Source organism: Mustela erminea, chromosome 6, assembly GCF_009829155.1.
Source record: "Mustela erminea isolate mMusErm1 chromosome 6, mMusErm1.Pri, whole genome shotgun sequence".
NCBI classification, from domain to species: Eukaryota; Metazoa; Chordata; class Mammalia; order Carnivora; family Mustelidae; genus Mustela; species Mustela erminea.
In genome coordinates this window covers 88,160,489-88,185,405 of record NC_045619.1, presented here as the reverse complement: position 1 = coordinate 88,185,405, position 24,917 = coordinate 88,160,489, and the positions used below count along the sequence as shown (strand labels likewise).

The 24,917-nt window shown below is 51.7% G+C and overlaps 2 protein-coding genes across 3 annotated transcripts; both read right to left on the bottom strand.

The window, feature by feature from the left end:
• Nucleotides 1–2,114: 2,114 nt before the first annotated feature.
• On the bottom strand, nucleotides 2,115–12,469 carry SOAT2 (sterol O-acyltransferase 2). Of its 2 annotated transcripts, XM_032348335.1 has the most exons (15): nucleotides 11,702–12,465; nucleotides 11,200–11,255; nucleotides 10,604–10,740; nucleotides 10,201–10,260; nucleotides 9,774–9,881; nucleotides 8,071–8,347; nucleotides 7,584–7,653; nucleotides 6,691–6,775; nucleotides 6,150–6,195; nucleotides 5,810–5,939; nucleotides 4,768–4,865; nucleotides 4,244–4,342; nucleotides 3,374–3,509; nucleotides 2,765–2,910; nucleotides 2,115–2,568 (listed from the first exon to the last, which is right to left on the bottom strand). In XM_032348335.1, the coding sequence occupies exons 1-15, from the start codon at nucleotides 11,775–11,777 to the stop codon at nucleotides 2,518–2,520; spliced, it is 1,575 nt and encodes a 524-aa protein (XP_032204226.1). In that variant the 5' UTR covers nucleotides 11,778–12,465; the 3' UTR covers nucleotides 2,115–2,517. The 2 variants fall into 2 exon arrangements, with proteins under 2 accessions (XP_032204226.1, XP_032204227.1); XM_032348336.1 differs by lacking the exon at nucleotides 9,774–9,881 and having other exon boundaries at nucleotides 11,702–12,469.
• Nucleotides 12,470–12,890: 421 nt separating this feature from the next.
• On the bottom strand, nucleotides 12,891–16,580 carry IGFBP6 (insulin like growth factor binding protein 6). The gene is made up of 4 exons (XM_032348338.1): nucleotides 16,149–16,580; nucleotides 14,021–14,160; nucleotides 13,715–13,834; nucleotides 12,891–13,237 (listed from the first exon to the last, which is right to left on the bottom strand). Exons 1-4 carry the CDS (start codon nucleotides 16,474–16,476, stop codon nucleotides 13,115–13,117), a joined length of 711 nt encoding a protein of 236 aa, XP_032204229.1. The 5' UTR covers nucleotides 16,477–16,580; the 3' UTR covers nucleotides 12,891–13,114.
• Between the last annotated feature and the right edge of the window lie 8,337 nt (nucleotides 16,581–24,917).

Genomic DNA, 24,917 nt, shown 5'->3' with positions numbered 1-24,917 from the left:
TTTGACAGACAGAGATCACAAGTAGGCAGAGAGGCAGGCAGAGAGAGGAGGAAGCAGGCTCCCTACTGAGCAGAGAGCCCGATGCGGGGCTCGATCCCAGGATGCTGGGTTCATGACCTGAGCCGAAGGCAGAGGCTAAACACTGATCCACCCAGGCGTCCCTATTCCATTTTTAAAGCAGTGATAATAAAGCAAAATGAAGACAATAGACATCATAATTTTCTACTTATCAGGTTGGCCAAAATAAAGAAGCTGACCCAACCCCGTATGTGCAAGGGCATTGGGAAATGGGCGATGTCATATAACTTAAATTCACTTAAACCTTCCAGAGGGAAGTTTCTAATTTGGCAACTTATACAAAATTGAGAGTAATACTGCCCAATGTTCTAGTAATTCTGTTTCTCGAAAACTGCCGTAGGAAAATGCACAAAGATGTATATATATATACACTAGGAAGTGCATCACAAAATTGTGTATAAGAGCCAAATACTGGAAACAATTGAAATGTCTATAAATAGTTAAATAACTTCTAGTGTATACATGCAGTAAGTAAAAGTGAAGAAATAGAGGTGCCTGGGTGGCTCAGTGGGTTAAAGCCTCATTATGCCTTCGGCTCAGGTCATGATTCCAGCGTCCTGGGATCCAGCCCCGCATCAGGGTCTCTGCTCAGCAGGGAGTCTGCTTCCTTCCTCTCTCTGCCTGCCTCTCTGCCTACTTGTGATCTCTGTCTGGCAAATAAATAAATAAATAAAATCTTAAAAAAAAAAAGTGAGGAAATAGATCTATATTGTTGACATGAAAAGATATCCATTCACACTGTTAACACGGAAAAGAAAAAAAAAGAAGTACCAGGCGCCTGGATGGCTCAGTCAGTTGAGCATCCCCTTTCGGCTCAGGTTGTCATCCCAGGGTTCTAGGATCAAGCCCTGCATCAGGCTCCCTGCTCAGCGGGGAGTCTGCTTCTCCTTCTGCCCATTCCCCCTGCTTGTGCTTACTCTCTCTTGCATGCATGCAAAAATAAATAAATAAAATATTTATTTATTTATTTATTTTTATTTTTATTTTTTTTATTTTTTTATTTTTTTTTTTTTAAAGATTTTTATTTATTTATTTGACAGACAGAGATCACAAGTAGGCAGAGAGGCAGGCAGAGAGAGAGAGAGAGAGGAGGAAGCAGGCTCCCTGCAGAGCAGAGAGCCCGATGCGGGGCTCGATCCCAGGACCCTGGGATCATGACCCGAGCCGAAGGCAGAGGCTTTAACCCACTGAGCCACCCAGGCGCCCCTATTTATTTATTTTTAAAGATTTTTTATTTTATTTATTTGACAGAGAGACATCACAAGTAGGCAGAGAGGCAGGCAGAGAGAGAGAGAGAGGAGGAAGCAGGCTCCCTGCTGAGCAGAGAGCCCGACGAGGGACTCGATCCCAGGACTCTGAGATCATGACCTGAGCCGAAGACAGCGGCCCAACCCACTGAGCCACCCAGGCGCTCTAAAATAATTTTTTAAAAGATTCTTATTAAAAAAAGAAGTACCTATCCCTCTCTCAGGAATCCTGGTTTGTTTGATCCTCTGTGTCCCGGGGCTAAGTTCCCTAAAAGTTTACTGGTCTAGATGTTTTCCCCACACCAGGTGAGGGGGGACCTGTGTAAGGAGGATAGAAACGATCCTCTCCTTAGAATGACGACACAGTCTGGTTTCTGGAATGGTGCTGAACATGAATCTTTTGACCTTCTGAACCCATACGGTCAGGACACTCTTCATTTTAAGGTCCCCTTATAGCTGTGGAAAATGGGGCTCAGGAAGGTGAGATAATCGCATCAGGTCTGTACAGGCACTTCCTCTCCTGGGTCTGCTATGGGCTGTCCCAGATATGAGGTTGCTGGGAGCAGAAGAATTAAGGGGTGTGGAAATGTGAGGTGAAGGAGGAATAGAGGTGGAAAGGAGGGCAAAGTTGGGTTTTGGGGAGGGGATGGCATTAAAAAGGCAATGGATGTCTTCCAAGACCCTCAGCCCCTCCCACCACACAGTCTTGCCTTTGGGGACCCAGCTCTTCCAGTGTGCCTGTCAAAGTGGGCCTTCATCAAAGAATGAATGAAGGAATCAACAAATGAATGAATAAAAAGAAACACAGTTTATTATTGTACTGGAAACAGTACAAAAAGCCAGCCAAACCCTTCTCAAACCTTGGCGGCCCCGGCTTCTTTAGGTCACCCTGCATTGACCAGATCTGTAAGATCCTTCAAGTCTTCCCAAGTCTGGACAGTCATGAGGTAGGAGGGGACCCTGTGCCTACTCTAGGGGGCTGGAGGCTCAAGAGCTATCACCATTCCATGTCTGTGCTCAGTGGCCCTCTGGGTCCATGGATCTCCGTCTCTGGAGTTCCCTGGTCATGCCTGCCAGGCCCCCTTGACTTGGAGCTAGATCCAGGAGTGCAGGGAGGGGCACCCTGGTCCCGGGCTTTGCAGGCAGAGAAGAACTTGGTGGTATCATCTGGGCAGTGAGGGTGCTCTGATCTCTAGGTATGGCAGGACCAAGATCGAGGTGTCACCAGCCCCCAGAAGGTCGTCTGTGCCGGAGAGAGGTGAATTGTACATGAGTTCCCCTGTGCCCACCCTACACATCCAAGACACAGAAGCCCGCACAACAGGCCCTGGTCCCTGACCAAATGGCTGTTGAATTGGGGAACAATAGAGGGCTGGCTGTTGTGGAGGGGAGGTGTGTCCTTCTAGATGGGGAGCTGAGTGACGGTCGTGGTCCCTTACCTGGGGGAGGGGGCAGTGTCGCCGAGCGTACCATTCCTGGCAGTACAGGCTGACCTGGATGCCTTGGCCCAGAAAGAGCATGGTCCACATTAATACATTCCACGCTGGGCCCGTGTGCCGGTCATGCATCATGAAGTTCATCAGCCCTGATGTGAGAGGAAAGCTTGTTACTCCAGCTCCAGACACCTCGTCTCCCTGGCTGCCTTCTCATCCCAGGGCACTGGGGAGTGATGACAGGAACTTGAACCCAGATCTAGCAACCCATAGAGATCTCAAGTGGCTCATGTGAAAGCAGGATTCCTCTGTTTATAGCAGTATTCTGGATCTTATACTAAACCTTCCATCCTCACGCCGCTTCTCCCCCTTGTCTCCCTCTATGTGTGCACCACTCAGATGCTCCTCTCCAGCCAGAAATCTTCCACATCCCCCAAGAAAACCCCTGCTGCCTCCCTCCCTGTTCCCAAGTTCCTTCACACCCCAACTTTCATGCTTCCCCCTCCAGAAGGGTGTGTGTCCTCCCCTGTCAGTCTGGAATTTCCAGAAGCAGGACTCCAGGCTTCCTCCCTCTGGATGGCTCCCCCTCCCGTGACACATGGAGGCCCAGCTCACCTCCAATAACTAAGAAGAGTATCAGCATGACGGGGTAGAAGAATCCCAGGACAAAGCAGAAGATGTACTCATGGACCACGGCAGAAACCAGGAACACACCCAGCATGGCGGCCCCTCGGGCCCGGCCGCCAAGGAGCTGGCAGGGGTGGGGGGAGGAGGGTGGAATAAGTCTCCTCAAGACTTCTCCACAAAGAGTCCCCTCTTTAAGGAAGCCAGAAGAGTGTATGGTACAAAGAATATGGAAAGAATACGGGATTTGGGGTCTGAAGGGCTGGTATATCTTATTTAAGAGCATTTTATTAGTTCTTTGGGCTAATGCAATCTTTAAAAGGGGATATAATGATACTTGTCAGGGTTACTGTGCAGATCATGTATGTGAAAAGTCTTGGTAACTGAGAGTCGCTACATACATGTTCCTGAGGAGTCTAAGGAGGGGGAAATGCTGTGGGGAGTGGAGTTAGATAAGGAAGGAAGGGGGCGCCTGGGTGGCTCAGTGGGTTAAAGCCTCTGCCTTCGGCTCAGGTCATGATCCCAGGGTTCTGGGATCGAGCCCCGAATCGGACTCTCTGCTCTGTGGGGAGCCTGCTTCCTCCTCTCTCTCTGCCTGTCTCTCTGCCTACTTGTGATCTCTGTCTGTCAAATAAATAAATAAAATCTTTGAAAAAAAAAAAGGGTAAGGAAGGAAGGAAGTTAGATTCTAAGGAGGGTTTTCTGCCCACTGGGTTAGGTAGAAGAGCGTAGATGGAGGTCCAGGGGGCCCTTGGGTCTGGAAAATGTGAATGGTGTAGACAGAGGGAAAGAGAATGTCCTGGAAAGACTCTACTAGCTGTGGGAGCTGGCGGCGCGGGGGGGGGTCTGCTGAGCTCGTACCCACAGCCCATCTTGATAGACGTAGCTGTATAGCCAGTCATGGACCACCACATTCCAAGTGCGGTAGTAGTTGGAGAAGGACGTCGAGTTCCACCAGTCCTGGGGGAAGAATGGGGTCAGGGTTAGGGGAAGGAGGTGAGCATCAGGGTCCTGACTCTTCTCGGGCCCCAGCTGCAACTCCTTGCTTCCTGCACCCTGTCCCAGTGTTCCCCAGGGGGCTGGCCCCTGGCTGAAGAGAGACAGCAGGCACTCTCCCAGCTGCCTCTTCAGGATCTGGGGACCTCCCTCCTTTGTTCCCTCTCAGGGGAAGACGATTCCAAAGTAAGATGCGAACGAGAGCTTTTGGCCCTGGCTAGTCGGGAGGCGGAAGGGGTGACATCAGAACCATATCCAGGGAAGCCCGTTTCTCATGTGGGAGACTGATGGCACAGCAGAGGTGACACCCCATGGAGCCACCAACGTCCCCAGATCACTCTCCAGCCCTCACTGCATCCAGCTCCCAAGGGGTCAGGTCCAGGACCCACCCGGTAGAACATTCTGTCTCCAAATCGTAGCATCTCTGCGAAGGCGTTGAGCCAGCAGTGGAGGAAGGCAAAGAAGATGAGCAGCAGCATGAAGATGCCTGGTGAGTGGGGACAAGGGCTGAAGGTCAGACTGGCCCACCTGGATCCCCTGGGAAGCTCCAAGGGCCCCTCATTGACAACCAGGGCCCCAAATCCTACCAACCACTTATTTGTCACTCACTAACTCATGCATTTATTAATCCATCCATCTGCTCATGACCCCCATGTTGGATGCCAGGGATGCACAGATGAAACTCAAAACCCCTGACCCTCAGGAGTTCATGGAGTGGTTGGAGAGAGAGAGAGAGCAGAGAGAGAGACAGAGGCTGAGATAGGGACGGAGACATGTCCAACCATGCATCAAGGTCAAGTGTGCTGGGAGCTAAGCATGGTGGCCATTGATGGGCTTAGCAGTGCAGAAAAAGGGGTGGGTCATGGTGATTGATGGCTAAAACTGAAAGGCTTCCTGGAGGAGGCGGCCCCCAAAACAGACCGGACTTCGCTGCTGGAAAATGGGGAAAGGAGTCCAAGCTGAGGGACCAGTATCAGCAAAGGCCTGGAGGCATGAAAGTGAGTATCTTTCAAGGAATGGGCAGGGCCTGGAGCAGGATGAGAAGACAGGAGGGGCTTTCTGGGAAGGGGCCTTGAATGCCAGGCCAAGGGATCAAACTGTATCTGGAGAGGCCAGCAATGGGAAGTCACTGGAGTTTTTGAACCAGGGTGGGGAATGACTAACCTGGAGGAGGGATGTTCGTCGGGGACAGGCGGGGGAGGAAAGATTGAAGGGGTAAGGAGACAGGTGAGAAGGCCAATGTGGAAAGAGAGAGAGTGGAGTGGTCATCTGAAGTGAGCCATGATGGGAGGGGCCACAGGTGGGAGAGGTTCCAGAGGCAGGAGGTGTTGAACCTGACTGAAGGGAAAGAGGGAGGGGAGGGAGAAGTCCCCTACTAGGAAGCCTTCACCCGGGTGCAACCCTCCCCAGCCCTGCCTTTGGTGGCCACACCTGGCAACGTGGCATGCATGATGGAGAGCACCAGGGCCCGAGTACTGAAGGGCTCCCGGCTCATGTTGGCAAAGACAGGAACGCAGAGACGGCTCAGGATGAAACAGGCATACAGCACGCAGCCCAGGGCCTGGGGAGGGGTGAGGGAGGAGTGAGGGACATGTCACTTTAAGAGGAGTCACAAGCAGCTTCCCCTCCTTCTGGAATTGGATTCTAGCCCAGCACCTGCCTCCTCTTACCTTAGCACCACCCTCTGCCCTCCTCCCCAGCATTCCCCATCTCACTCCCAGAAATGCCCCCTCAGCCACCACGTGTGTGCCCTTCTACCCCATCTTCTGACCTGGGCGAAGTTCTTGGCCACATAATTCCACCTGACATTGGGTGTCCTGCAACAGCAATGGGGATAACATGTTTCCCAACCTTTTATTTTGTTCCCTGCCTGCAGGGGCACAGGCCCTCTCTCCGAATCTCCCGAAGTTCCTCAGGCCTGGGAGGATAATCTGGGGAGGTAAAGGTCTAGAACATTCTGCACCATCCATACTAGACACGGCAAATGGATTTTTAGCTCGAATGTCAACTAAAGTGACTAATCATCAGGAGTTTGCTCCAGACTGACCGGTTTCCCAAGGTGGAGGATTTTTGGTACTAAAACTGGGGCAGCCCTTGGCAAGCCAGGACAGTTGGTCACTCTCGTGTCACCATGGGCTGTGCAAAGCAGAAGGGATAGTCTACCTGCCATTTATTTCCCATTGTAATTATGGGAAGCTTCTTGAGAAACTGGCCAGGGTCTGGGGTGAGGCTAAAGACCCCAGAGAGAGGAAAAGAGAAGGGCAATGTCCCTGATGGGCCTGGGCATTTGGGAAAGAGGTACAGGGTCTTACCTGGGGTAAGTCTTCCTGTAGATGAGTGTAGGGCAGAAGAGGAAGTAGAGGTAGCTGGAGAAACTGGGGGCTTGTTTGCCGTCTCCTGGGGAAGAGTGAGAGGGCTCTGTCAGTGAAGGGGGAAGGGAGAGAGAGTGGGAGAAGGGTGGGGGCTGGGAAAGGGCCGGGTGGGTGGAGGGCTGGGTAGGACAGGGGTTTAGGGGATGGGTGAGGGGCTGGATATTGAGTCTGGAGGTGTGGCAGGCAAGGTGAGACTACGCAGGACCTGAAGCTGCTCTTTTTTTTTTTTTTTTAAGATTTTATTTATTATTTATTTGATAGAGATCACAAGTAGGCAGAGAGGCAGGCAGAGAAAGAGAAAGGAGGAAGCAGGCACCCCGCTGAGTGGAGAGCCCTATGTGGGGCTCGATCCCAGGACCCTGGGACCATGACCTGAGCCAAAGGCAGAGGCTTTAACCCACTGAGCCACCCAGGCACCCCTGAAGCTGCTCTTTGACACTCTTCTTTTGCTTCCATTCCAGGCGCCCTACTTCTGGTACAGGACCTGCTTTGTCATTTTTCATTTGGCACCCACAAGTTCCACCACACATTCTTCCTCTCCTTCTGTTCTGACTTCCTAATATAAGGCTCTCATACCCTGGGTCTTTCCAGGCTAGGCCCGGAAATTGGAAAGTGCCGGAAGTCCTGGGTGTCAGAGGCGCCATATCTCAGAGGCTGAACTTGAGAATGCCTGATGACTAAGGCCCACAGAGTCCAGCTGGGAGGCCAGAGTTCTGCCCTGGGGGCAGCACAGGATCAGGAAGCCAGAGCTTGTATGAGAATCCTGCAACCGCTGACTTCACTCAAACAGCCAAAAGGCCTGAGTTCACAGCGGGGCCGGCGCAAGGCCTCACCTACTCTGGCACAAAGGGCTCCAGGCACAGCCTCTCTCAAGAAGGAGTAGCTCTTCATCAGGAGCCTGACCTGAGATGGAATGGAAACGAGGTTAAGTTGCTGTGTGGCTTTGAGCTAATCACTTAACATCTCTGTGCGCTCCTTTGCGGAAGAGAGGCAGGTGGATTGCAAAATCTGTACTGTCAAAGCCCGTATTTTATCTTTTTGTCTGATAGTCTTATAGCCTAACAGGTCGCTCCTGGAATGAGTCAAGGATAAACGGGTACAGGAAAGGCCAGGGCGGAGCCTCCAGTCAGCCAATACCGGTGACTCCTTGCAAAGTCCGATTTCATTTGCACAGCAGCAAATTTCCTCGGAGCCCCGGCTGGTGCGTTCAAATCCTTGAAGACGGACTCCGCCCCTAGGAACTAACTCCGCCCCCACCAGTACTATAGTATCTAGTGCCCCCCCCCGGAGCCCCGCCCCCAGCTTCGTCTCGCCCATCACCTGCTCGAACACTAGGACACAGCGCGAAGCCGGCGGGAGCTGATACTTCAGGGCCACGTGGACTGGGAGGACGCAGAGCACCGCGTTGTGGGCCGCCAGCAGCACGCAGCCTAGGCCTACCCCCAGCGTCCAGGCCCCTCCAGCCCGGGGCCTCGCCCATAGCCGCAGGGCCTGGTAGGGCACCAGCAGAGTGGACAGGAACATGGGGACCCACGTCATCAGCGCCAAGGGCAGCTGTCCAAAGCTGAAGATCAGTAGGTCAAACTCCAGCATCAGCCTTGGAATTGAGAGGGAGACACAAAGGAGACAAATGTGTGGCCCATCTTTGTCCCCTCCCTCTGCAGTCAGAACTCTTGGAAGACAAACCGAGGTATTTTGTGAAAGTTACCAGCGCCCCATATCTGAAGGTTTTCAAGATGGCACCTCTGTTGTCCCGAAGTTCTAGCACAGGGTATTGCCTGAAAAGACTCAATCGTGGGGTGATTTTGCTTACACATGACCTTTAGAGCTCTCTGAATCTTAGGTGTTGCAGGAGGGCTCAGAATTTTGTATGCTGCTGGTATTAAAATATGGGATATTCAGAGTTTAGCTTGGTTTCTGTTACTTGTGTTCTTTTGGAGTGTCTGTAGCTGTAGACGAAGTTAGTAGAAAGCAGGTCGTTGGGTGTTTTATTTGCTTATGTTTAGATTGTATGGTTTGTAACAGGGAAAAATTGGAAACCACCTAAATGTCCATGAGTGAGTAAAGGACAGTGGGCTGACATGGAAAAATCTTTAAGATAGGAAGATAAGTTATTAAGGAGTAAAAACACAACAGTAAGTACAGTAAGTATCTTATTTATGCAAAGCCTCACAACAGACACCTTCTTGGTTCTTATGCACATGTGGATGTGAACGCATGGAAAATGCACTGGAGGGAAACTCTCCAAACTGTTAAAAATGTTATCTCTGACAGCGGTCTGGGGCTGGTGGAGTGGTCAGGAAGGTCTGTCACTTTTACATGTATTTGAACTCTTTACTGAAATTTGATCCTTCTATTCCTCATATAATTAATAACGATTTTGCCAGAAGGCAATTCTATTGCTGAACCCACAGATTCTTGGTCCTCTTCTTTTTACTGCTTCCTAAACTGTACTTCTGGTGAGACAGGGGAGGTGTAAATACAGACCCCACCCCGGGCTCTTCACCTCTCTAAGACTCATCCCCAGAGTTGGTAGTGCTCTGGGGGGATGTCAGTGGGTATGTCTGGGTTCCCCACAAGACTGGGAGTGCCTCAGAGACTGGGATGGGGTCTGGCTCTCATCTCTGGCCCTTAGGTCAGGGAATTGGAAGGTGCCCAATGGAAGTTACTTGAATCAAACAGTGCTGACTTGGGAGGGAGTGTGAGAGGTAGGATGTGTGCCTGTGTGTTCATATGGATCTGGGCATGGTTGCTACTGAGAAGTATTTGAGCAGGAGACAGAATGTCTGCGGAGTAGCTGACCCGGGAGGTCAGACCAAGGGCCATCCAAGGCTGTGGAAGGAAGAAGTCTAAGAGTGTCTTTTAGGTGGCAAGGTTGTTGGAAGCGATGGTGATGTGTATCCAGTAATCAAAGGATCAAAGTGGGGGGGTTGAGCTGTGGTTGCTCAGGCCAGTGGCAGGTGGAACACTGGGGACCTAGGGGTCTGATCTGTGTGCCTATCTCAGGCGGGAGGGGGGCCTACCTGCCCTCGTCGATGAAGTCGATGGCCAGGGTGCTGATGATGAAGACACACAGGCCAGCGATGAACATGTGATAGATGGTACGGAAATGTTGCACTTCCATCAGCTCGCTGCAGGGACAGGGGCCCGGATGTTGGTGTGGGAGGGTCTTCAAGGTCATGGAGACCAGCTCAGGCATGATACACATGTGGGATGGGGACTAGCGATTGGGAACTTGCAGCTAAGGGCTGGGACATGGCTGGGACTTCTCATCCAGGTGGCCTTTCTTCCACAATCATGCCCAGGGCAAATGGGGAGCATGAACTTTAGAAGCTCTCTCCAAGTCTTCCCTCCAAACCCCTAGAACCTGAGGATTTGAATCGAGGGGTCCTGGACCCCAGCCAAAGCTCTTTCTTTTCCTCCCATCCCGGGTCGGTGATGTGGACTTACTCAAGCAGGGACTTTCGGATGATGAAAATTTTCCGTTTCCCCAGGGATGGCTCCCGGGCCCTGAATGAAGACAGTTGTTCTGGGTCAGGACATGAGAGAAGGTGGTTCTGGGCAGAGAGCAGAGCCTTGCAGAAGGTGGATACTTGGGAGCAGTAGTAGGGGAAGATCAGGGTGAGGGCCAGAGGGCAGGACCAGGTGGAAGGTCAGGGCCAGGGCAGAACAAGGCCCAGAGCTGGAGGTCAGTGTCAGGCAGGCAGAGGCCATAAGGACAACAGAGAGAAGGCTGACGTCGGGGTCATGCCCACACTGACAAAGGATGCATGAGATGATATGTAGGGCTCATAACTCTTGCGGAAGAGGCGCCTGCTACAGGAACCCAGCCCCCAGCTCCTCAGAGGCTCACTTGCTCGAGGAATCTGGAGGCGCGGAGGGCGGAGGTCCACCTTGCGGTGGGTAGGACTGAACGGCCTCCCACATGGCCCGGTCCAGCAGCTCCATCAGCGGTCCCTGAGCTTGCTCCAACAGCTGCATCTTCACCGCCTACGGGACAGAGCAGGGCAGGCCGGTGGTCGCTCTCCCAGTGAGCCGTCCTCTCGTTCACCATGTATTTGCTGAGCTTCTCTGCGCACCAGCCATGTCGCTAAGTACCGGGAACAGGCAAGGCTCTGGCCCAGGGGTTCCCCCCAGACTTCTTTCTCCCTGGCTTCTCAGGGCAGCAGTGAGGACCAAGGAAAGCCACTTCCACGGCCAGGGTCTGGATGCCGACCACCTTGTCCTCTCTGACCCTACTCTCTTCTCCCTCTCCCCAGCCTTCCCTCTTCTGACCTTTATCCCGCCAACAGAAGACTGTTCACTGGCTGACTTTTGGCCCCTGGCCTCCTGATAAGTATTTCCGACCCCTCTATCTTAACCCTTAGCTCTCACCTCATCTGAAGGGTTTGAGCCCCTCCACTCTCCCAAGACCTGTCCCTCTTGACCTCTGACCTCTGATTCCCTCACCTCCATATGGCGGGTCCATTGCACCAAGTCCAGGCCTCTGTCCTTCTCAGAGTTTCCTAGGAGGAGGGGTCAAAGGGCATATCCAAGGGGGAGGAGTTAGGCTTCTGCAACCTCAGACAGACCCAGAAGCCTCCTCGTCCAGGAAACCCTGTCAGCTCAGCCGCCTCCCTGCCCCCAACCAGGGGAGTATCTTGTATTATGGTGGGGTGACCAGAAGGGGAAGTTTTTTTTGCAGAGGGTGAGGAGGCTACTGGGAGCCTGATGACATTACCTGGGAAACGGGAAGTTACTCGGTTCACCCTCAGGAGTGAAAGAGCCCACAAGATAGGGCAAGGCCTCAGCTCTGAATATCTCTTTTCACTTCCCTCTCCTGGCTGGGCAGTGAGGGGCAGAGACAGTGGCTGCCTTCCCTTGCCTTCCAAGACAGGAGGGACGCCCTCAACAAGGCGTCCCCACCTCCAGCCCCCTTGAGCTCTCTGCCCACCCCTCGAGGGCGGTTCACCTTCTGCCGAGGGTCGGTCCTCTTGCTCTCCTCTCAACCCTTCTCCCCTCCGCAATCGGGCCGCCTTTGGCTCCATGATGTGAGTCTTGACGGGTCAGCAGACAGTGGAGAAGTGGTGGCGAAGTGTCCCCTCCCTTCCTTCGCAGCCTGCCAAGCTCTTATCTCACTCAGCTCATCCGACAGCTCCAAAGACTAAAGTCCTTTCAGGAGGAGGGAACCTCCAGAAGCTCAGGAGGTTAGAGGGTAACGCTTCTCAGTTCCAGAGTGCTGGCTGTCCCAGGAATGGTTGCCACCCCCAGCAGCCCAAGCCGCCACCCAGATGTCCAGCTGAGGGAGCCACGCCTCCCTCTAGAACGGTGGCTTTGCATCTCTGTGTGTCGTGGGGAGGGGGGCTTGTCGCCTAGCACACTCGCCTTCCCAGCAGCCTGCAGGCTCTTCAGGTAACAGTGAGCTCGGCTCCCTTAGACCGAGCGATAAGACATGTTGTACGCGTGTGATTCATGTTATGATGGGGTGCCACCTGTGACAAAGGTGAGGCTGTGGCCCCTCCAGGAGGGGCTGGGTACCAGGGCCCTCAAGCGGCAGCTCTTCCCTACACCTGCTGGGGTTAGCATGTGGGCAGAGAGGACGCAAAACAAACACTTATTCTGGGTCTAGGGAAGGCCAGGCATTGTCACAGACGGAAGAACAAGATTTAAATCTCCATCTACCAGCTGTGTAACTTCAGGCAAGTGACCCAAATATTGGAAGCCACAGTTTCCTCTGTAAAAACAGGGGTAAAAGTCCCTACCTGACAAGGTTATTGTAAACACACAATGAGGAAGTCCTCCCAGAAGCCCATGTTCCAGGGTCTGGCCCATGGGAGGGGCTTGATAAGCAAGACTTTCCTTCCCTTTTTAGTAGAATGTAACAGAAAGGTAAGTGTTTCGAGAGTTCCTCTTTGTTGGGTTCCTGCTGGGGATTAACTATTAATCCTTTCTCTCCCCTCTCCCCTTGTGTCCAAATATTAGTGTTAGAAACAAGGTCACAAACTGAGAAAAAGGCCATGGCCTCCCTGTCCGTCATGCTCCCATTCCCTGGGGGGTAGCTGGGAGAGGCTCGAGGGCTGGAAACCTCCGCCAGTCCGGAAAGTGGGAGAAAGAAGGGCTGGGGCTCCATACATGTGAGATGTAGAGACACAGAGACGTAGGCCAGAGACCCCCAACACAGCTTTATTCACACCCAAAGCCCACTCTAATAATCTTCCCGTGTGTGGGGTCTAGGGGTGAGGGGGGACAGTGGGGGTAGGGCCTGAAGGTGGAGTATGGGGCTCAGGGCTCCTGAGTTACTCATCACTCAACAAATGACCCAAGATGGCAGCCCCATGCTCCTTCCAGGGGCCCTGCTGCATCTCCCCACCCCAGCCCTCCAGTCTTAGCCGCTGCTCCCAGGGGGGCAAGAGGAGCTTCCATCGCCATCCTGGGACCCTGGCAGGGGCTGGCCCATCCGATCCACACACCAGCAGGGACCTCGGCGCTGGCCCTGGGAGGAGCGGCACTGGGGAGAGAGGCACAGAGGATCAGAGGGGCCACCTTCAGGCTCTGGCAGGAGGGACAGAAGGGCCCATGGGTACTGAGTCTCTTGCTCTGCTCTTCTCCACTCACTCAATTGGCCCTAGTCTTCCAGGCCTGAACCACAATTGTCGAGGTGCGGTTCCCAAACCAGCCTCGGCATCAGCACTAGGGACAGCTTAGAAATGCAAATTTTCCCTGTGAGTTCACAGCCCCTAGGCCCCTAGGTGACCAGAGCTGTCTCACCAGTGTGAGCCCAGGACTTAGGCATTCCTGAGTCAGGCAGTCTGGCTCCATTACTATAGCATGTGGCTGTTCTCTGTGTTTGTGTGGGTCCTAAAGTGGGAAGATCTTAAAGGCAGGGACAGTCTCCCTAATGCCCTTTGTAAGCGACCCTCACCCCATCCCTGGTAGGCATCTGTGCTGCTGGACCAAGGGGCAGAGAGAAGACAAGGGGCCTCACCTGCCGCTTCCGGTAGAAGCCCCGATGGTCACAGTTAGGCACGTAGAGGGTGTGAGCCCCTCGGTACACCTCAGTCTGTAGTTGCTGGAGCACTGAGTCCAGATGTCTGCGGCACGGGCCCTGGGAGGAGGGAGAGCATGCAGCTTGGAACCAGCCCAGCCTAGCTTCACCATGCCATCCCTGGCTTCCCCAGGTGGGCTCCCAGGACGTGCACGTGGGAAAACACTCCATGCCCAAGGGGACAGCCTGTGATGGGAGTTTCCAGGGCTCCCCACCCCTCCGGCTCTCCGCCAATCGCAAACGCACCATCTCAGTGTCTTGGACACCTCCAGGACTGGGCCGGCCCGCAGTGGTAGAGGTCCCTGGATTCCTCTGTTGGTCTCTGCGGTTCACGTCCTGGGGACGAGTGGTCCCTGCTTGGGGTTTGCTCTCCTTAGGATTCTCTCCTACAGCCACAAGAGGAATGGGGGAGGAAGAGTCCAGAAATTGGGAGTCAAAGACCAGAACCAAATGGAAGAGAGCCTTGCTCACCCTGACTCCCTGAAGCGGGAGGAAGAAAAGATCTTTCCAAGTAGTGGAAATGAGGTCAGTTAGAACTTGCCTCCACCTGTACCTTTTTCTGGCCTCAGTTTCTCTCTCTGACAAGGAGGGATATTACCTTTCCTGACAATATGTCCAGACTAGTCTTAAGGCAGAAGCACTTTGGAAAGCAAACACAGAGTGTAAGCACAAATATATTGGGAGGCCTTGGGCTTGCAGTGAAAAGACCTGGCTGTTCCCCACAGAAGCCAGCAGGGGGTGCACCAAGCCAGGGAGATGAGGCAGAAGAGCAAGGGCTGTGGGAGGGGGTTAGCGGGGACCCAAGTGGAATGTGTGTCCCTGGTGTGAACCTGCTGTGACTCAGCCCATCCCTCCCAGGCTTTAGACATGGTTACTTTTGGGGCACCGCAGTGGGGGCTTCTCCCTTCTGGTCCCCCATATCTCAACCCACCTCAACCCCAGGGGTCCCAGGAGCCGGTACTCAGCCCTTGACCAGGACAGGTAGAGGACAGGTTGCAAAGATGCAGGGAATGAGGGACTTCTAACCTTCAGGCTGTTCTTGGCTCTGGAGAAAGTGTCATACATGGTGTCTGGGGAGCCTAGGAAAGCTCAGGACGGGAGGGGGTGAGGAAGTAAATTGGTACCACCAGGATGTCAGGGTGAGGAAAGGCAGGGAGGGGAGTATGCACTGCTTGGAACTTGTCCCAGCTGTAAAATTAGATATTATGGCCCCAAAGGGATCAGCTCTTTCTTTCCATGCCCAAAGACAAGCTCTGCTCAAGTACCCAGTCCTCAAGCCTAGACAGTTGCTCCCACTTGCCTTATACCCGCAGCTCAAGAGCCAGTCCCTCTGCAATCCTGATTCTGATCCTTCTTCTTCCACCCTTCTCACACCTTGCCCCTCATTGTCTCCATTTAGCGCCCTACCGCAACCATGCTCCCACGACCTTCTCTGACCCGCCTAGACAACCCTTTCTAGGAGGACCCCTAGCAGTCTGGACACAGGCATTTGGACTGAAAGAAACTCCCAGTTAACTTCTCATCCCTTCCCATGAAAGAAACCAGGAGCCCCTGGGTGGGGGGACTGCTTTCATTTCCTGCCCTCCCCTGTCCTTGCTGCCCCCCATCTTTTGGATTCTGACTCACTTCTGTCCTACCCACCCAATGACTCAGACTTCTATTTTCCTCCCTGGGGTAGGGTGGGGTAGGGTGGGTGGAGGGTTCTGAGCAGCTTTAAATCATAACCCTGATTTGGCAGATTCCTTCTTTTCCCACCTCTATCCCCTTCTCTTGAGGCCCCCAGAGCCTGCCCTCTGACCTTAGTCTAGTCTGAAACAATTCTGGGTTTGGGACATCATCTGTTCTAGAGCCCATGCTCAGGTGCTTTGGACACCCTGATATTAAGGGGAGAAGGAGGGGCTATTTCTCAGTGTGTGCAGGATTTTGGAGTCTGGATTCCCTTCTTTCCTTCTCCAAATGGAAGCTGGGAACAACATCTGGGTCCTTTCTCCAGCTGGGAGTGGGGGGTGGAGGTGGGGGGGATTGAGGGAAGGAGCAGGGATGCTGTGGCATATGGCATGGCCCTAAACCCCTCCATGCTCACCTTTCCCTTCAAGAGGAAATGAATTGGGGGTGGGGGGAGGTTCAGAGCTCAGACATTTCCCTGCTTTGACCCCAGAGCCTGTAGCCACACCCCAACCTTCTAGCTGCCTCCCGCTCTTGTCCCTTCACACCCAAAACGTGCCCCTCCAACCACCCTCGCGTCCAGCCCCGGGCTAGGAAGAAGAAGCATCACTGACAGAACCCAGAGGCTGGCAGGTGCCTGCTCTCCAGGACCCTGCCCCGGGCTTTGCAGGGCTCACGTGGGCGGGGCAGGGGCGGGGCGCCGACTCACCCTGGGGCCCGCGAGCCCGGCGGCAGCGGCCGCGGCCCAGCAGCAGCGCCCGCAAAGGCGCCTCCTCTTCCTCCGGCGGGTGGCACTGCAGTCCTGGGACGCAGTTGGGGGTGTAGACCCCGCACTGCTGCCCCTCCCTCCTGAGACAGCCCCCAGCTTCCGTACAGGCCTCCGCCGGTGGCCCCCCATCCTCCTCCACGCAAGCCCCCGGACAACCCGCCTGCACCCCCTGCCCGCAGCCTGGGCACCGTGCCAAGGCGGCTTCTGAACGGGCAGCGAACAGCAGAGTTAGCAGCAGCAGGGGCAGCAGCAGCCTGTGGGGGGTCATGGTCAGGATTTTTGCCCCGTCCACTCCTCCCAGAGCCCTCGCAGCGCAGCTGCTGCCCGCCGCCGCCCCTCTGCCTTAAGTAGCCGGCGGTCAGGGGCCGGGCCCTTTAAGAGCCAGGTGAAGGGGGGTGGGTGGGGGAGAAGGCAGGGGCATTCCCTAAACTGGGTGGGACTGGAGAGGGCCCCCCCCACCTGGGTCCTCCCCACTTTTCTCTCCCCCGCTCCCTTCCCAGTTTCTGTTTACTTCCCAAATTACTCTGATTTTTCTTGCTTTGTTCCCGGGACTCGTGGCCGGAATTTGGGAGCTGGACAGCTGGCTGGAGGCACCAGAGGGTGGGGAGGGGTGGAAGAAGGAGAGGGCGGGAGTTGGGATGAAACAGAAAAACGTGGAGTCCGGTTCATGTGTATGCATGGGGGATGAAGGGGCGTAGGGATTCCGGTGGGGAGTGAGGGGCTTACTGTCTGAAGGGAAGGGGGAGGGATGGTGTGTGGGAGTCACAGGAGAAATGTGTGCAAAGGGAAAAGACAAAAGGCCAGAGATGATGGATAATGGGGTCTTGGGAAAACCCACTGCTGAGGGGAGAAAGTAGCCTAAGGAAGAGGAGAGGAAGAGATGTTTGAGATGTTCTTATGGGAAAACGGGGGATCGGGGGTCAGACTGGGTGAAGGTGGTAGAAGGGGTTAAGGGGAACAAGGGGAGAGGTGGGGAGAGGGTGGGGAGACACTCTTCGAATGTACAGGCTTTAACCCTAGGATTGTGGTGGGGCCACCAGAATATTCTGGTGTGCAAGAGTGAGAATAGCTGAACACCAGGCAGGTAGGGACAGGGTAGTGGTGGGGGATTGGCCTGCTGACATAACAGAGGTGGAGGGGGGTGGGGCAAAAGTTAGAGGAACACACACTCTGGGTGCTGTTGGCAACAGTGGACAGAGAACAGATTACCCCCCCCCCCCAACTTCTGTCCTTTAGGTTAGCTTCCATTCCTTTCCTTTCTTAGAATCTGCCCCTTCATCCCCAGTATCAGCCACTGGGTTGTCTGGATTCCCTGTCGGGTTTTGCTCTGCCCAGGGGGCGCTGGACCGGCTGGGTCAGGGTATTTCTGTCTTCACTACACTGTCTACCAGCCCCCCACACCCACCTCCTCTCTCCAGGGCAGTGTCCCGCCCATCCCCAGCCCTCCTAGCTGAGCCTGCCTTCCCAGAGGCGAGAGGCAGGAAGAAGGACCTCTTGGCAGTTCCCGCAGGCCCTGCTCAGGATTACGCAACAAGAGCCATCTCATTCTTTCCTAAAACAAGGGCTCAGGCCGGTGACTTAAGTTTAAAACGCTGGGCCCCCAAGCAACAATGTCAGCAAGGGCTTCGGGAACTTTTATGCAAATACAAAAAAAAAAAAAAAGAACTTCACTCCCAGCACCACTCCACCCCCTGCTCTTGCTACCCTGGGACCCCAGAACATGAACTGGGGGAGCAGTGTCGTGTAGTAGCTGTGAGACACTGAGGCAGATGAGACAGGCTGGGAGGAAGAGAGTTGGGGGCCTGGGAGGGGGAAGCTCTTCTCCACTCTGCGGAGACTCTGTGACCTCCTGCCCCAAGCTGTGAGCCCAGGGTGGAGAGCTCTGTCCTGTCCCCAAACCCTTATCACTGTTTATTTTGCCCTGCGGATGGGCTCCAGCTTGTTGCTCCTGCATCGGACAGGAAGTCCAAAGGAAGTTTGGGATGAGAAAGAGATGGATGTGCTCCCTGCAGGATTCCAGTGTGACATTTTAAATGGTCATCCTTCTCCTTTGTGGGTTATATTGCAGGAGAGCCGTCCGTGGGAGCCTCTCCCATCCGCCCTTCCTTCTCAGTACTCCCTTCTCAAACTCCCCATACCCCCTCCCACATCACCACCACCAGAGATTTGCCCTGTTTATTGCTCCCACCTGCCCACCTTCTCCCTCCCTGCCCTGTGTGCCGGACGCCCAGTCCAGGACCACCACCACGCCGGGGGCACCACACTGCCCTTTCCCCCAGCCCTCCAGCACCGACGTCCAGAGCTGCACTGTGTGGGCGTTGGAGTCTAACTAGTCTTTTTCTTGCAGACTGAGACTCTGGGATTCAGCTTTTTCCTCCCTCTGGGATGTCCTTTACCACAGCCCCGGAAACAGTGGGAACCGCAGGACCTGCCAAGTGCTCAGGATGGAGCACGGGCCAAGGGGCAGACCTGTGGGACTCGAGCCTCCTTGTGACAGAAGAGTTAGCTGAAAGCTTTGCCAGGACTGTGAAAACAGGCTTTTCCAGAAGTAAACGCTGCTGGACCTCCTCCTTCTCTTGCCTGGGATGCTCTCTTCTCTGGTTCCCTATGCACTGTGTCTCTCACACACACAGCCTGTCTGTCCAAATCCCTGACACCCCAGGGGCTGGCTTCCTTTAGAGAACAAGGGGTGAAGGAAAGGGCTTGCCTAGACCCTTCGAGCTTTGAGTCTGAGGAATGACAGTGATGGCCCATTTCCCAGACGGAAAGACCTGGGGATGTCGATCAGTGACCACATTAGGACATGGCCCAAGTCTGGTGTGGGCTGGATGGGAACTGTTGCGATAACCTCAGCTGGCCTCCAGCCTCCAGTTCCAGCAGTCTCTCTCCCACACAGCCTTCCTGTTGGTCCTGCGGCACCCAGTCCTCCTCATGTGACTCTCTCCTCCTCAGAACACCTCTGCTGAAATGCCAGGTCCCCTTCCTCCCATACGCATAAGGTGCCTGGGTGGCTCAGTGGCTTAAGCCTCTGCCTTCTGCTCAGGTCATGATCCCAGGGCCCTGAGATAGAGCCCAGCATCCAGCATGGGCATTGGGCTCTCTGCGGGGAGCCTGCTTCCCCCTCTCCCTCTGCCTGCATCTCTGCCTGTGTCAAATAAATAAAAAAAAGACCTGGGCTCCCATCTACCATCCATGGCCCTGCAGACAGTGAACCTGAAAGCACTGGCTGGTTCACCCTCCCCAAAATCCCCTTGGTGGTCTCCCACCTCTGGGCCTGAACAGAGATTAGGAGAAGCGGATTTGCGGCCTAACTGATGCTCAGAGGAGATTTCTTCCTCTGGACCCTATGCTTTCAGCTCCCAGGAATAGAACCCTCATTCCCTTCAATATACACCAAATTCTATCACCTCTTCCTCAGTGGCTGGGTCAGCTCTCCTCTTTCCTTTTATTTCATCCACATCGTTGTGTTGCTGTCTTAAATTTTTGTTTATCTTTTCATGTGTCCTACTTTTCTGGTTGGATTTGGAGTACTTTGAGGACAGGGGTCCCACATCCTCTTCATCTCTGGGCCACCAGCTACCATTTAAGGAGTTTGGAACTGATACAAGTAGAAGTTGGTGTTTTTGGTGGGAGCAAAGGGAACTGAGAGGTGAAGGGAGGAGCACTGTACCTCTTCTGGAAGCTCTACCATTGTTCCTGAATTTCTGGGCTAGTGCAGCCCACCCCAAGAGGTTTCCTGGCCCTCCCACCCCTTCAGCCCTCTTCTCTCTTTTCCTCTTTTTCCCCCTTGCTCTTAGGGTAACGGCCAAAGAGTCTAAGAGGCCCAGAGGACAGTCAGGGTACAATAGGAGAGGGAAACCTGGCCCCGGAATAAATTAAAGAGGGCTTTCTGGAGAATACGACTTTATACTAGAATTTGGGAGAAGAGATGGGAGGACAGCATGGCACTTTTCTAGACTGGGCTGGAGTCAGCCAGCCAGTTTGGGAACTGGGAATCATTAGTAGACAAGGAGCAGCAACTGGGGATCTGAGATTTACTTCTTTGCAATTGAATGAATAAAAGTATATTCAGTAGATTCACACAGCATCTATTTATGTGGATGTAAATAGGTTATATGGACACAAATAGGGAGAAATTATGCTCTCAGAGAGCTTAAGATTTATATCTGTCCATCCAACACATACTTCATACGCACTTAAAAAAAAAACAGGGATGCTATGGAATTCTGGGGTAGAATGTAGACGGTTGCAAATAAATCTAACTATATTATAGTTCTATGACATAAATACAATGAAGGGGGTGGGGCAAAAGTGCTGACCTAAGTAACTTTAGAAAACAGTGTTTTGGGGCACCTGGATGGCTCAGTTGTTTAAGCATCTGCCTTTGGCTCAAGTCATGATCCTGGGTCCTCGGATCCGCAGTGGGCTCTCTGCTCACTGCTTCTCTCTCCCCCTCTCCCTCTGTGTTTTCTCTCTCTCTTGCTCTTGTGCTCTCTCCCAAGTAAATAAGTAATATCTTTAAAAAACCTCAGGGTTTTGCTTGGAAACTATAAGGATAAAGATAAATGTACAGCATAATCTACGTGAACACTGTGCTCTAGTTGATAAAGTTTCTCATGGGCTTATAGATTACAAATTTTTGAAACTGCTTTCATGTATACTTGGGTTGAACAAGTAAGTTATGGATATTGGGAAGTCAGATTTCCTTTTTTTTTTTTTAATATTTTATTTATTTATTTGACAGGGAGAAATCACAAGTAGGCAGAGAAGCAGGCAGAGAGAGAGGGAGAAGCAGGCTCCCCAGTAAGAAGAGAGCCCGATGCGGCACTCAATCTCAGGACCCTGGGATCATGACCTGAGCTGAAGGCAGAGGCTTTAGCTCACTAAGCTACCTAGGCACCCCAGGAAACCAGATTTCTTACTGTTGGTGGGAGAAGTCACAGATAAGTAAGAGGGACAGGCTGGAATGTATCCTGTGATGTTTGGTTAGAAATCAGAGACCCAGTATGAACTCATATTTCACTTAATATACATACAGATGGGTGAATACAGAAGCAACTCTAGATATGTGTATCTACATGGTTTAGCGTATGTATTATCTAACTCCGTTCTCTGAGTGGGCCTAGAAGCAATGGCACTCCAATAGCAGTGAGCACAACTAGCACCCAGATCTTGGTTTCTAACTACCATTCTCCAACAAAAGGAAGCAAAACTCTTTCGAGAAATAGCTGGTTCTAGGCCTGGTACAGGAAATACAAGATGAACTAGAACACCTTGTAGTATAAGAAAGTAAGGAAGTGCTCAAAAAACCAAAAAGATGGGAACATATTAAAGAGATGTAAGTACCAACCTGAAAGGACTCTCAAAGGTCAAAGCTGAAAAAATTTTATGCAACCATTAAATAATATAATTTTGGATTAAATAAGGTAGAAAATCAATATACAAGTGCATATGGATCATATTCATTTGCTAAGGCTGCTATAACAAAGTACCATTGATTGTGTGTTTCAAAACAACAGAAATTTATGGCTTCATGGTTCTGGAGGCTAGAAGTCCAAAGTCAAAGTGTTAGCAGGGCCATGTTCTTTCTGAGACTCTGGGTAGAACGCTTTCTTGCCTTTTCCTAGCTTCTAGTGGTAACCATCTATTCTTGGCAACCCCTGGCTCGCAGATGCATCAGGCTAATCTCTGCTTCTGGCATCACATGGGCATCTTCACATTGGCTTCCCTCTGTGTGTAACTGTCCAAATTTCCCCTTTTTACAAAAATACCAGTCATATTGGATTGGGATCTGTCCTAATGATCTGAACCTGGTTAAATCTGCGAAGAGCTTATTTCCAAATAAGATCATACTCGGAAGTACTGGGAGTTAGGACTTCAACATTTCTTCTTCTGAGGAATACAGTTCAGTCCATAACACTGATATAAATAAGTGGTTGAATAAACAAACAAACAAAAAAACAAACAAATGGGGACAAGAGGATAAATTTTCCTTCCAGGAGATTTCCAATGTATGTAGATACTCTGCTCTCCAGAAGGCAAGAACTTAATACCTCTCCCACCTTGGGCTAGACTTGGTGACCATGCTTCTAAAGAATAGAATACAGAATGTTGTTTTTCCAAGAGAAGAGGGAGATGGGGGCAAAAGAATACACTACGGGAAGGAAAAATAGTAACTTCATAGGGAAGACATCTAGCAAACTCTACCTTAACCAAGTGATCAAGGTTAACCTCACCAGAGTTGTCAAATGGGTATTCACGTGTCCTCTGATATGATGACATGGGAAACACTTCACCTCCATGAATTTTTTCCCCACAAATCCATACCCCAATCCAACTATGAGAAGAATATCAGACAAATCCAGATTGCAGGACAGTTTAGAGGATACCTTGCCTGTTTTCCTCAAGACTGTCAAGGTTGGGTGCCTGGGTGGCTCAGTGGGTTAAAGCCTCTGCCTTTGGCTCGGGTCGTGATCCCAGGGTCCTGGGATCGAGCCCCACATCGGGCTGTCTGCTCCGCGGAGAGCCTGCTTCCTCCTCTCTCTCTGCCTGCATCTCTGCCTACTTGTGATCTCTGTCTGTCAAATAAATAAATAAAATCTTAAAAAAAAAAAAAAAAGACTGTCAAGGTTATGAAAAACAAAGAAAGACTGAGAAACTGCCTCAGACCAGGGGAGACTGGGGAGAGATGACAATAAAAGCAATATGGTACCCTGGATTGAATCTCAGAATAGAAAGAGGACATCAGTGGAAAAATGATCAAATCCAAATAAGTTGGGGCGCCTGAGTGGCTCAGTGGTTAAATCCTCTGCCTTTGGCTCAGGTCATGATCTCAGGGTCCTGGGATCGAGCCCCACATCGGGCTCTCTGCTCAGCGGGGAACCTGCTTCCTCCTCTCTCTGCCTACTTGTGATCTCTGCCTGTCAAATAAATAAATAAAATATTTTTTAAAAAAATTTTAAAAAATCCAAGTAAGTTTTTCAGAAGTCAGGGGGCAGTGAGTGCCTGGCTGGCTCAGTTGGTAGAGCCTGCAACTCTTGATCTTGGGGTCATGAGTTCAAGGCCCATGTTAAGTGTAGAGATTACTTAAAAATAAAATATTTTTTAAAAATCCAAATAAAATCTAGAATTTAGTTTATAGCGATATACCAATGTTGGTTTCTTAGTTTTTTATTTATTTATTTATTTATTATTTTTTTAAAGATTTTATTTATTTATTTGACAGACAGAGATTACAAGTAGACAGAGAAGCAGGCAGAGAGAGAGGAAGGGAAGCAGGCCCCCTGCTGAGCAGAGAGCCTGATGTGGGACTCGATCCCAGGACCCTGAGATCATGACCTGAGCCGAAGGCAGCGGCTTAACCCACTGAGCCACCCAGGCGCCCCTGGTTTCTTAGTTTTGACAAATATACTATAGACATATAAAATAATATCAGTGGGAGGAACTGGGTGAGAGGTATTTGGGAACTCTCCATATTATCTTTGCAACTTTGCAATACATCTAAAATTATTGCAAAATAAAGGGCTTATTAAAAATACATATCATAGCAATGGTTTAATCTCAGTTTCTTTTTTAAAAATATTTTATTTGTCAGAGAGAGAGAGAGAAAGAGAGGTAGAGGGAGGAAGAGAGAGCATAAGTCAGGGGGAGGGGCAGAGAGAGAAGCAGACAACCCGCTGAGAAGGGATTCTGATACAGGACTGGATCCCGGAACCCTGGGATCATGACCTGAGGCAAAGGCAGACACTTAACTGACTGAGCTACCCAGGCACCCCTAATCTCAGTTTCCAAACAAACAAACAAAAGTTTTGTATGTCCTATACCCTGAGCTAAGGATACAGAAATAAGTAAGATGGGGCACCTGGGTGACTCAATGGGTTAAAGCCTCTGTCTTCAGCTCGGGTCATGGTCTCAGGGTCCGGGGATCGAGCCCCACATCGGGCTCTCTGCTCAGCGGGGAGCCTGCTTCCTCCCCTCTCTCTCTGCCTGCCTCTCTGCCTACTTGTGATCTCTGTTGAAAAAATAAATAAAATCTTGAAAAAAAAAAAAAAAGAAAGAAGTAAGATGGCCCCTACTTCCAAGGAGGTCACAGTCTACAGAGGATGTCCATATGAGCTACTGACAATGATAATGATAATAATTAATAATAATAATGCTAATAGTAGCTTATGTTATCTAATGTTTTCTATATGCTGAGAACTGTACTAGTACTTTACATTTAATGCTTACTGTAAGTTTACAAGGTGGGTGATGTTATTATTCCCATTGTTCTTCCTATAGGAAAACACCAAGTCTTCAAAGAGAGAAGTTTTGGAGCAGGGGTTTGAACTCAGATCTCACTTGAACCCTCTGTGACCTGCCTCGTTGTTTCTGGCCTCCTACTTGCCTTCAGCAGTGTTGGCTGGAGGTCTTTGCTTAGAATCATCTACTGGGCAAATCCATCTCCCAAAGGCCTCTTTATTTTTATTTTTTTTAAAGATTTTATTTATTTATTTGACAGAGAGAGATCACAAGTAGGCAGAGGCAGGCAGAGAGAGAGAGAAGGAAGCAGGCTTCCCACTGAGCAGAAAGCCCAATGCGGGGCTTGATCCCAGGACCCCGGGATCATGACTCTAGCCGAAGGCAGAGGCTTTAACCCACTGAGCCACCCAGGCGCCCCCAAAAGGCCTCTTTAAATATGATTATCTTGACTGGGAAAGGGCCATTCCA